This window comes from Xenopus tropicalis, chromosome 7 (genome assembly GCF_000004195.4).
Source record: "Xenopus tropicalis strain Nigerian chromosome 7, UCB_Xtro_10.0, whole genome shotgun sequence".
NCBI classification, from domain to species: domain Eukaryota; kingdom Metazoa; phylum Chordata; class Amphibia; order Anura; family Pipidae; genus Xenopus; species Xenopus tropicalis.
In genome coordinates, this window is record NC_030683.2 from 117,288,870 (window position 1) to 117,301,691 (window position 12,822).

The 12,822-nt window shown below is 42.4% G+C and overlaps 1 protein-coding gene across 2 annotated transcripts in view; it reads right to left on the reverse strand.

The window, feature by feature from the left end:
• The window catches only part of pold1 (polymerase (DNA directed), delta 1, catalytic subunit), a 50,118-nt gene extending 38,600 nt beyond the window's left edge, over positions 1 to 11,518 (reverse strand). Inside the window, exons 1-7 of one of the 2 annotated variants that reach the window (XM_031905157.1) lie at positions 11,367 to 11,518; positions 8,786 to 8,841; positions 6,928 to 7,126; positions 4,996 to 5,109; positions 2,275 to 2,415; positions 1,084 to 1,209; positions 176 to 344 (exon numbers count right to left, since the gene is read on the reverse strand). In XM_031905157.1, the coding sequence (XP_031761017.1) occupies positions 176 to 344; positions 1,084 to 1,209; positions 2,275 to 2,415; positions 4,996 to 5,109; positions 6,928 to 7,117 (740 nt within the window). In that variant the 5' untranslated portion in view covers positions 7,118 to 7,126; positions 8,786 to 8,841; positions 11,367 to 11,518. The remainder of the gene's footprint in view (positions 1 to 175; positions 345 to 1,083; positions 1,210 to 2,274; positions 2,416 to 4,995; positions 5,110 to 6,927; positions 7,127 to 8,785; positions 8,842 to 11,366) is intronic. The other variant, NM_001045739.1, reaches the window with a different exon arrangement.
• Positions 11,519 to 12,822: the final 1,304 nt, after the last annotated feature.

The following is a 12,822-nucleotide window of genomic DNA, read 5'->3' on the forward strand; positions in this document are numbered from 1 at the left end:
GCAGAATAGGAATATACAAGACATCAGACTTCAAAGTTCACACCTGGCTGGCAGAACAAAAAGGTAACAATTCAGCAGAGGAAGCCCTGCTACTATTTCTCTCTACCCCTCAGCAGAATGATGCAAGTATAAAACATATTGCCTGTAATGGTGCCATACACACTGGTGAGAATACCTGATTTCAAAATCAATGTTTGCCTCATAGGCTTGGTAGCAATGTGTGGGGTGCCTTCCGAACCGCAAGCCTTGTTCCAGGAGACGCTTTGCAGGCGCGATTAAACGTGGAAGAGCCATGGTAATCTTCATAAATGGTATTATCTTTTTCCCATGGTATCCGTACATATCTGTGATAATACAATGTTACTGGCTGGATATACAAATTGCACTTTTTACTGCACTTATTAACCCCTTATAATTACACTTAAGCATTTAACAGTCTCTGTGTATTCCCTACACATAGCGCATTTTTGAAATGTAGCCCTGTACACTGAGGCAGCTCATGTATAAGTATCTCTGCTTAAGCAACACAGTCAAGGGGATACAGAACTATTTTATGTCTAAGGCATGTAAATAAATGACATCGAACAACAGTAGTCAGAATTATATTTTTCTGGTCTAGTGCAAAACATGTTACACCACATGGAAAAATGGTCCTTCCACAGAGCTCTTTTCCATCTCTTGCCAAGAAATTCCATTGACCATTGTATTTAAAGGGCCACTAAATTGCTTAGCTCAGACCTAGGCTATGAAGAAATTTAGGTCAGAGCTCTGCCGGTTACCAAAGTGCCCTCTCTGGTGGTGGCCAGAAGCAAAGTTACAACAACAGTCTGGCATAGCATTAAGGCTACTGCACTTATCTAGAACTATTTGTGATATCTGTCATGGTCTTGTCTCTGACCCACACTTGTTCTGCTCCATACATTCAATATATACTTGAAAAACATTAACCGCCAAAGACCTTAACAGAACATAGCAGAAAGAAGGAATCACAGTGATTTCCCAAATTATTTAGCACGTCACACAAGTAACAACCATTCAGCCACAGGGCCCAATAAGACAATTAGCTACACACAAGATACTTACTCTCTTTGTGGCAGACGTCTACAGCCAGGACGGCCTGAGAGATGCTGTCTTTGTTGGAACGCATGTCTTTAATCACAGCTGAGTTTAACTCCTTCTTAAAGTCACTTAAATCCTCCTGTTTGAAACCTTAGGAGTACATTAAAAAAGTACTTAGTTATTAGTACATTTTTAGATTTTGTATAGTTTTTTTTTTTTTTTTTTTTATTATGAGGCTTCTTCTACAATTTTACTGATACAATTGTTAATTGTGTTTTTTTTTTTTGTTACTTATCTTTTTATTCCTATACATATAGTTATTATTCACACCACTTCCTGGTTGGTAAAGTAATACAGTCATGCGAAAACATGTTTTTTTTCAAAACGCATCAGTTAATAGAGCTTCTCCAGCAGAATCCTGCATTGAAATCTGCTTTTCAGATTTTTTTTTTTAAATTCTTCATTTCCCAGGGTGCCACAGCTACCCTCCCAGGGGCCGATCAGCTGAACAATGGGAAGGAAGCAAGATAGCAGCTCCCAGTAGGTATCAGAATAGCACTCAATAGTAAGAAATCTAAGTCCGGCTTGGGACTCCTCCAGTTACATGGGAGTAGGACAAACAATAGGTTATCTAAAAGTAGTTCTAATGTGTAGCGCTGGCTCCTTCTGAAAGCTCAGACTCAGGAATGCAAGTTTAAATGGCAGAGTGAATTATTAGCTATGTAAAGAGTGTAATTTAGAAATAAAAATAAAAATCAAAAATAAATAAAAATCATGTCAGAATTCCTTTAAAGGTGCGTTTTCCCATGACAGCATTCCTTTAAGGTAATTTGAACCCTAGCAACCAGATAACTACTTAAATACCAAACTGGACAAAAAGTGACACAAACAATAAGACCAATTGGATAATGAAGACTAATTGGAAATTGTCTCAGAATATTACTCTCTACATCATATTAACAGTAAACAACCCCTTTAATATAAGGCCATAAACATTTCTAAATATAATCAGCTACACATTTTGTGACATTTCTGATCTCAAGTTATTCCTCACTATCCCCCCTTTCAAAAATGTATCCGACCTGGCAAAGACATAATTGTAAGAGGATAGTAAGGAGAAATTAGTTTTTTTGGGGGGTTTTTCCTAAGAATTAATACAATAAAAGCTCAGAAAATGTCATGATAGTTCCGCTTTACTAGATATCAAGGCCATACCAGTATGGCAGGGCACATAGAAGTAAGGTGCAAAGCCATGGATATGGCAACAGACACTGTTTCCTTCTTCTGTGATCCCAAACATACGAATGATGGGGACAGGTCCCTGTGTCGCTCCCAGCATTCCTGAGACATGACTTCCTGCAAGGATAACACTGACAGTCAGAACACACACAGAAAGACATAAGGACACCAGCAATAACATGTCTGGGGCAGTTAAAGGGATGAGAGGTGGCAAAAGAAAACATGAGAAAGTATAGAGCAGGGCTGTCACTATGCATTTAGGCAATAATTGGCTGAGCTGAGATTGCCCAAGCAGGGTCACTATCATAGTCTATTTAGGGGTACTTGCATATTTAACACTGGAAATGGAATTGCATGGGCAGGGACTGTACAATTACCATTATAGACTATGGGGAGGTATTTGTAAGCATTTTGCCCCCAAGCTAAAAGTAATGTAGGTAGCAAACACACCACATGCCATTTTTTTAATGAATTAATGACATTTATGCCACTCTTATTTAGTTTTCTCACCTGAGTGCAAAAATACACCATTTGTTCCTAATATGCTAACACTGTAAATGTATTTTTTGGGAAGTAATGAAATCTCCCATATCTAAGCTGAATACACGTGAACTATACCATTATCCATTAGTTAGAGATGGAAAAAGGATTTATTACAATGAGCTGGTTGCCAATGCCCATCCACCCACACAATATGCTCAATCCTGACTCAAATTAACAATTAAAAGTAAGCAGGGAAATTCCTACACTAAATTGGGTTTATCCACCCTTTGTTTTGTTTTTTTTCTCCAAACCTGAGTTCCCTAAAGCTTTTAGTCCTGACAATCACCTTGCCAACTGTACTTCCCTCTTTGTGCAGAACAAAGCCTACAGCCCACCAGTGGTCAGCGTGTGGAACGCCTACTGAGTTAAGCACCGACACACAAAACCATGCTGGTGAAATAAGTCAAACTGGATATTAGGCTACAAGGCTAAGCTTACTGTGAGCACAAAGCAGCTTTCTTCTCCATAGTTGTTTTTATACGTATGGCTGGAAGGTGGCCATGAGTCTCTCAGTGACACCACCTGCCTACTAGTATAACATTGCTACATTCTAGTGTCAAAGTTTTCTAATTTAACCCATGCCCTGAGTGTTAAGTTAACCACTTAACAAAAAAAAAAAAAAGACTGTATCCTGGCCTGTGTGCAACATTGTTCTATTGATACCTAAGGACAGTCTGTTGCAGTAAGAAGTTAGTCAGTTATGGTTTCCTGCATAAGTATTTGGACCCTTGGTACAGGTTACCCAATAATTATAAATTATATTTAATTATCTGTGATATGCTTGATTCAATGCAGTAAAATTCACATTACTTGTCTTATTATCAACTGCAGAGTGAATTTAATGGACCGCCTTGTGACCATTTGGGTGATTTGATGTAGCTCTCTCTCTCCCCCTCCTTATGTAACCTACAGTAGCACAGGGCCATCCAAACACCTGAATGTTTTGTATATGTATCAAATCTGTTTAAAGGGGTGGTCTACCTATAAGTTAAGTTTTAGTATGTTGTAGAATAGCCTATCCTAAGCAACGTTTCAATTGGTCTTCTTTTTTTATAGTTTCTGAATTATTTGGTTACTTCTCCTAAATGGGGGTCACTGACCCCGGCAGCCAAAAAAATACTGCTCTGTAAGGCTACAGCTTTATTGTTACATTTTATAACTTATTTTTCTATTCAGGTCCTCTATTATATATTTACCACTCTCATTCAAACCACCCCCAGGATGCTAAGGTAATTTGGAACTTATCAACCTGGTAGCTGCAGAACAAATTATTTTCTCATACACTCCCATGCAGTCATTTCCCCCTTTCACTTTTCCTTTACCTTTTGCCATTACTTTTCCATTACTATCATCTGCTGAAATTAATTTCCCATATTCTACGTTGTTTTCTACACCCTTGCTCTTTGCCCTTTTTTCTTTCGCTCATCTGCTATCCTCTGCTTCCATTACCTTCCCCACAGTTCCACCCTTACTTCTACAATTCTCTATTACTGGGTAAAAAGAAAACCTCCACCTATCTAAGGCCTCTAAGTACTGAAGCAGTGCACAACCATATTATAGTAAGGAAATGGGCATGCAAATCAAGACAATTTGAAAAGGGTGGTTTTCCCTTAATAAAATGTTTATTATCCTAAGACCCAGTGTTCTACTGTCAGTTATCAGGTGCTTATATGGGAGAATATATGATAATGGCCAGTTTTTCCTGTATATGTCCCACTTCCTGCAATTTAGCCAACTGAATAGCTGATAACAAAGAGCAGCAGCGTGCAGTGAAGTAGTTAACAAGATTACAGGGAATGTCAAACAACCGAACTTCAGTAAAGATTATAAAATATGTCCAACAACTCACCACAAAGGAAGAGAGGCTCAGATGCACCATCCTGAGCCTTTAGCTAGGGGAGCAAATATCACCATTTTTTTGAAGAGCAGGCACTCATTGAGCACTAAGTGTCTGTGAACATAATTCACAATTCACATAGGCGACTATGGTACTCCAATAAAGTTACTTTTTATCAAGAATTCTGTCTGAAGCTTTGCTCAATGAGTGCCTGCTCTTCAACAAAAACCACGGTAAACTTCAGTAAAGCCCTAAGACACATTTCTGAGAAAGTAATTTTTATACATTTGGTGGCCCCTGAAAGCAAAATTACTCACCCACATAGTGGTCCAGTTCAACCTGTTGAAAGCAAAGAGTCTGCTCTTTGGGGTCGGTAAGCGAAACCGGCGGCCTTAACCATTTTGGAGGGATATTGTCAGAGATGAGTTTTCCTGCAGGCAGCAAAAATATAACATTTGGGGAATTAAAGTGGAAAGTTGAAATACTGCTTTAGAACTAGTTTTTGAACAACATAACACACAAAAGTTATACTCAATTACTAAACCAGCCAAATGAGCCAGTAATCTCTTAGAATGCAGCAATTACCATAACTAGTGAGAAGAAAATGAAGATGAAGGAAACCATTTTATACAAATGAAATAAAAATGATTTTATTTGGTCATGTATTGATTGAAAAAAATGATCCAATAACATAGCTGTTGTGTGGCAAAAGTAAGTGAATTTGTTTTATTTAAACAACTGGGATCCAGCAAAGACTGTTCAAGCCATGATACACATCCCCAAATGTGTTCAAAGGAGGTGTCTGAGGACCTCAGAAAGAGTTTGGACTCCACCAATCAACAGTTAGACAGATTACATACAAATTGGCAGTAATTCAAGATCTTTGTTACCCTACCCAGAAGTGGTCGACCATCAAAGATAACTCCAACCGCAAGGAGTCTAATAATCCGGGAGGTTACAAAGGAACCCAGGGTAACTTCTATGCAACTGAAGGACTGTCTTACATTGGCAGAATGTTGATGTTCATCCCACCATCGGGAGAACACTGAACAGCAATGGTGTGTATGGCAGGGTAGCAAGGAGAAAGCCACTGCTCTACAGTCTACAGTTTGCTAAAGACCATGTGGACAAACCAGAAAGGTACTGGAAGAATGGAGAAAGAAAAACGCTGCATTCCAGCATAAGAACCTTATGCCATTTGTAAAACTTGGTGGTGGGAGTGTTCTGGGCTGTTTTGCTGCATCTGGGCCTGGACGGCTTACCATCATGGATAGAACAAGGAGTTCAGAACTATACAAAATAATTCTAAAAGGAAAATGTCAAGATCGTTAGGATGTCTGTGAACTGAATCTCAAAAGAGAGCAAGATGCAGCAAGACAACGATCCTAAACACACAAGTCGTTCTACCAAAGAATAGTTAAAGAAAAATAAAGTGAATGTTCTAGAATGGTGAATGTTCTAGAATGGCCAAATGTGGACATAAAGCAAGTGGTTCATGTGAGGAAACCCACCAACATCCAAAGGCTGAAGTTGTTCTGTATGGAGGAATGGGACTGATCACCAGTTACCATAAACGTTTAGTTGTATTTATTGCTGCACAAGGGGGTCACACCAAATACTAAGAGCCCCATTTACTTACTCTTGCCACACGCAGATATGTTATAGGATCATATCTTTCAATAAATTCATTTGTTTTACTGGGTTTTCTTCTTCTACTTTTAGGATATAAAAATATAGAAAACTTTAAAGGGTTCACAAACTTTCAAACACCACTGCATAATGTTAATGTCACATGAGGGGAGGCCTGCAGAGATAGAGAATTATCTCTAAGAAGCCTAGGACAATAACGCTGATTTCCCACAACAGCATTTTTACTACTATGACAGATAAATCCAAATAAAGTTATGGAAAATGTATGTTTTACTATTATAGTATTTATCTAATGTACCAAGGCACATCTCTTGCACACTGGCTCTCTACAAGCTGGTCAGGAATTATGAAACCAGCACAACAAAGCCACAGCTTCCTAAACTGGTCTTCATATTGCTTATGCCAGAATATAGCTCAGCCATCTTGGCACCTTGTCAGCAAGGTTCTTGCTCTGGCTACTCCCAACAAATAAATCAACTTAATGTTACTGCGATAGATAGATAGAATGTTCCCATGATTTTCTTTTGCAATTGTTTTTGAACACTTTACAGGTGCAATAGACCCCAACAGCAGGGAGACAGCTGGAATCATCTACTTACCAACAGGGAGAATATCAGCACTGAGTTGCCCTTCACTGAGCTCCATAGCCATTTCTGCTTCCACTTCATCCATGAAAGCCAGTTCCTCCTCAAACTGGGAAGGAGCATCATCGTCCCAGTCTCCTCTCAGTTTTTTGGTCTGTGAAGCAGGGAGGCCTGATGCCTGCCCTTTCTTTCTTTTGAAATCCATTTTCTCTGCCTGCATAGCATTAAAAATATTGGGAAAAAAGTAAGTCCATGTTCCCTAGCAGATGTATGGGAACAACTATAAGCCCCTTTTCATTTTTCCTCTACCCCCGCACTAAGAGATGAAGGGGTTCACATAAGAGTTTGGCAAGTTATCCCACATTTCTTTACCTCCTCAAACCCATCCAGTGCACTGTTAAACACAGCTCTAAAAAAAAGTATCTTTCCTTTAAAGGAGAAAGAAAAGTACAATCACTGGGGGGTGTCAACATGTTAGGCACCCCTAGTGATTGCAATAGCTTATCTTATACCCCGGGCTTGTGCACCTGCTAGGAGAAAACCGCCCCAGCCTGGAGTATCTGCAAGAGAGGCACAATGATTTTACCTTTCCATCTCCTTAAAAAAAAGTTTTTCAGTGTGCCTCTGCATGAAGACACACAATGGCGTTATATGGCTGTAGTTGTGACAGTACAGTTATGGGACCAGTTATCCAAAATGCTTGGGACCTAGGCTTTTCCGGATAAGGGGTCTTTCCGTAATTTGTATTGTCATACTATAAGTCTACTAAAAATAATTTTAACATTAAATATAACCAAAAGGATTTTTTTGCCCCCAGTAAGGATTAAGTACCTTAGATGGATCAAGTACAGGTACTGTTTTATTGTTACAGAGAAAAGGGAATCATTTAACCATTAAATAAACCCAATAGGGCTGTTCTGCCCCCAATAAGGGGTAATTATATCTTAGTTGGGATCAAGTACAGGTACTGTTTTATTATTACAGAGAAAAGGAAATCATTTAACCATTAAATAAACCCAATAGGACTGTTCTGCCCCCAATAAGGGGTAATTATATCTTAGTTGGGATCAAGTACAATTACGGTTTTATTATTACAGAGAAAAGGGAATCATTTAACCATTAAATAAACCCAATAGGACTGTTCTGCCCCCAATAAGGGGTAATTATATCTTAGTTGGGATCAAGTACAATTACGGTTTTATTATTACAGAGAAAAGGGAATCATTTAACCATTAAATAAACCCAATAGGACTGTTCTGCCCCCAATAAGGGGTAATTATATCTTAGTTGGGATCAAGTACAATTACGGTTTTATTATTACAGAGAAAAGGGAATCATTTAACCATTAAATAAACCCAATAGGACTGTTCTGCCCCCAATAAGGGGTAATTATATCTTAGTTGGGATCAAGTACAGGTACTGTTTTATTATTACAGAGAAAATGGAATCATTTAACCATTAAATAAACCCAATAGGGCTGTTCTGCCCCCAATAAGGGGTAATTATATCTTAGTTGGGATCAAGTACAGGTACTGTTTTATTATTACAGAGAAAAGGGAATCATTTAACCATGAAATAAACCCAATAGGGCTGTTCTGCCCCCAATAAGGGGTAATTATATCTTAGTTGGGATCAAGTACAGGTACTGTTTTATTATTACAGAGAAAAGGGAATCATTTAACCATGAAATAAACCCAATAGGACTGTTCTGCCCCGAATAAGGGGTAATTATATCTTAGTTGGGATCAAGTACAGGCACTGTTTTATTATTACAGAGAAAAGGGAATCAGTTAAAAATTAAATCAACCCAATAAGACTGATCATTTTTAATAATTTGAATTATTTTATAATCACACAGTATATGAGAAATTACCTTCCTGTAACTGAGAGCTTTCTGGCTTAAAGGTTTCCAGATAATGGATCCTATACCTGTACAAGAATAGGTTGTTACCAACAGCCATGCAAGTGTGGATCACCAGAGACACTCACTCTCTCCTTTTTGTCACCCATGGATCTTTGATACTCACTTTTTTAGATACTGGCAATTTGTTTTGGTGCAGGATGCATCCACAGGGAGATTCAACATAGGCCAGGGGCCAGAAAGCTACAGCCAGTTAACCTAGATTGTGTTAGTGGCCACGGATGAAAGAAGGTTTTGTGTATTAGCCGTAGCTTTGGTACTCACCAGAGCAGTGATCCCCAACCAGTGGCTCAGGGGCAACATGTTGCTCCCCAACCCCTTGGATGTCGCTCTCAGTGCCCCCAAACCAGGTAGTTATTTTTGAATTCCTGACTTGGGGGCAAGTTTTGGTCGGGTAAAAACAAGATTTAGTACCAAATAAAGCCCCTGTAAGCTGATAGGGTGCATAGAGGCTGCCTAATAGCCAATCTTAGCCCTTATTTTGCACCTCCATGAACTTTTATGGTGCTTGTGTTGCTCCCCAAATCTTTTTATATTTGATTGTAGCTCATGTGTAAGAAAGGTTGGGGATCCCTGCACCAGAGCAAGCCACGTGTTATACACACTTGCCATATTAGTCTTGCTAACAACAAATACAAATAATTGAGAATATCAAACTTGCAAGGTGGCAGTTTTCATGTCAAGAATTAATTGTTCTTTATGACATACAGTCCTCTACCAAGCAGGTCCGGACTGGCAGTCAGTGGATTCAGGCAAATGCCAGAGGGGCTGCTGTAAGATGCCATAGTCACTCACTATTTATTGGGCTGGGGGGGGGGGCTGTTTGGGCCTCTGGGTACTGGGAATGCCAGGGCCTATTTTGCTTGTATTACATTACATTACATTAACATTTATTTATAAAGCGCCAACATATTCCGCAGTGCTGTACAATAAGTGGGTTACATACATTGGACATACAGAGTAACATATAAAGCAATCAATAACCGATACAAGAGGTGAAGAGGGCCCTGCCCAAAAGAGCTTACAATCTACAAGGAGAAAGGGTTGAGACACAAGGTGTGGGAATGGGCATGACCAGAGTTGTGAGAGGTGGGGCACAGGGTATAGCTAAACTAGATTAGGGTAAGCCTCTCTAAATAAATGTGTTTTTAGAGATCTCTTGAAGGCAGAGAGATTGGGAGAAAGTCTGCCAGTTTGTGGGAGCGAATTCCAGAGAAGGGGGGCAGCCCTTGCAAAGTCTTGAATGCGAGCGTGTGAGGAGGGAATGAGAGAGGAGTTGAGGAGCAGGTCAGTAGAGGAGCGTAACAAGCGGGTTGGATGGTACCTAGGGATGAGTTCAGAGATGTAGGGTGGGGCAGAGTTATGGACTGCTTTAAATGTGAGGGTCATTAGCTTGAATTTTATCCTGGATGGTAGGGGAAGCCAGTGCAGGGATTGGCAGAGTGGCATGGCAGAGGAGGAGCGGTTGGAGAGGTGTATGAGCCTGGCAGCAGTATTCATTATGGACTGGAGAGGGGACCGTCTTTGGAGGGGAAGGCCAATTAATAGGGAGTTACAGTAGTCCAGGCGAGATATTATAAGAGAGCGAATAAGAATTTTGGCAGCATCTTGGGTGATAAATGATCGTATTTTAGAGATATTTCTTATGTGAAAGTGACATGATCTGATAAGTGATTGGATATGAGGGGTGAAGGACAGGGCAGAATCAAGGATAACCCCAAGGCATCGGGCCTGGGAAGATGGGGTGATGGTAGAATTCTTAACCGTTATAGATACCTCGGGAACAATGTGGGTGTTGGATGAGGGAAAGAGAACCAGTTCAGTCTTAGAGAGGTTTAGTTTAAGGTAACGTCGGGACATCCAAGCGGAGATAGCGGACAGGCAGGAAGAGACGCGAGTTAGAAGCTCTGGGTTGAGATCAGGAGAGGAAAGATAGATCCCCGACAGAAAGAGGCAAGGGAGAAGATGATTCCCCATTGTAAGTGACACTGAAGGATCGATCTGAGAGATAAGATGAAAACCAGGATAAGGCAGTGTCACGAAGGCCAAGAGAGCGGAGAGTCTGGAGGACTTGTATGGCCACCTTTAGACTTATAAGTATAAAGTCCTAATTTCCCATGGCCAAATATTAGTTCAGTGCCAGTGCTGCCCATTAGATTTCATACAGAGGGCCACCTATTTAGGGCCCTACATCATGGGGAGCAGATTATAAGAAAAGGAAGATGTCACCCAAAGACTGAACTGTCTGAGAGCCACACAAATCACTCAGAGAGTAGTACTGGGAAAGCACATAGAAAGTGTATAACTGTTAGACAACGGATATACCCTTGTCTAACCCTTCCAGCGGGGATAGTGGGAGCTGTAGTTCTGCAGCAACATCGCTAGGCAAGCCTGACACTGCCGCACAGCACTATAGATATAACTATTATGGGTCAGCGGGACAGCAATGGACAGGACTTCCTTGTTTCTCCCGTACTATATTAATCCTAGTGATGCGACACCATTGCTATAATAATGATACTCCCCCACACACCTTACTCCCCGACGCAGCTCACTGCTTCCACTCTCCCGCCAAAGCTACTCCTTCCTGCATGTGGGCCCTCCCCGATCCACCGCTGTTGCCTTGGAAACCGTAGCCGCTAGTACCCTTCCGCCCGAAAGAAGCGTGATGGCGTCACACCAACGTGACCCTGCCATGTGACTGCCCTGAGACGGATTGGCTGGAATTGCGCGGTGGGTATAAAAGGAGAAGAAATGGGAAGTGATTTCTTGTTGCTGATTTGCTCTGGGAAATGACGGGCGGCGAAGTGTTAATGCAGGCTGTAACGTATCCCCCTGTTTGAGCTCTGCCTGCTGGTACTTTGGGCTGGTTACTGTGTGTCACTTGTAGCTTGCTAGGCTTTGGGGGATACACTGTGTCACTTGCTGGGGGGGGGGGGATACACTGTGCCACTTGCTGGGGATACACTGTGCCACTTTGCTTTGGGGGGGGGGGGGGTACACTGTGTCACTTGCTGGGGGGGGGGGTACACTGTGGTCCTGCTGGGGGGGGGATACACTGTTGCACTTGTGGGGGCATACACTGTGCACTTGCTGGGGGGGTACACGTGCCACTGCTGGGGGGATACACTGTGCCACTTGCTGGGGGGGGGATACACTGTGTCACTTGCTGGGGGGGGGGGATAAATACACTGTGTCACTTGCTGGGGGGATACACTGTGCCACTTGCTGGGGGATAACACTGTGCCACTTGCTGGGGGGCATACACTTGTGCCACTTGCTGGGGGGATACACTGTGCCACTTGCTGGGGGGGGTACACTGTGCCACTTGCTGGGGGGGATACACTGTGCCACTTGCTGGGGGGGGATACACTGTGTCACTTGCTGGGGGGGGGGGGATACACTGTGTCACTTGCTGGGGGGGGGGGTACACTGTGTCACTTCCTGGGGGGGGGAATACACTGTGCCACTTGCTGGGGGGGATACACTGTGCCACTTGCCTGGGGGGGATACACTGTGCCACTTGCTGGGGGGGGTACACTGTGCCACTTGCTGGGGGGATACACTGTGCCACTTGCTGGGGGGGGATACACTGTGTCACTTGCTGGGGGGGGGATACACTGTGTCACTTGCTTGGGGGGGTACACTGTGTCACTTGCTGGGGGGGGGGATACACTGTGCCACTTGCTGGGGGGATACACTGTGCCACTTGCTGGGGGGGGATACACTGTGTCACTTGCTGGGGGGGATACACTGTGCCCACTGCTTGGGGGGGGATACACTGTGTCACTTGCTGCGGGGGGGGATACACTGTGCCACTTGCATGGGGGGGGGGGGATACACTGTGCCACTTGCTGGGGGGATACACTGTGCCACTTTGCTTGGGGGGGGGATACACTGTGTCACTTGCTGGGGGGGGGATACACTGTGCCACTTGCTGGGGGGGATACACTGTGCCACTTGCTGGGGGGATACACTGTGTCACTTGC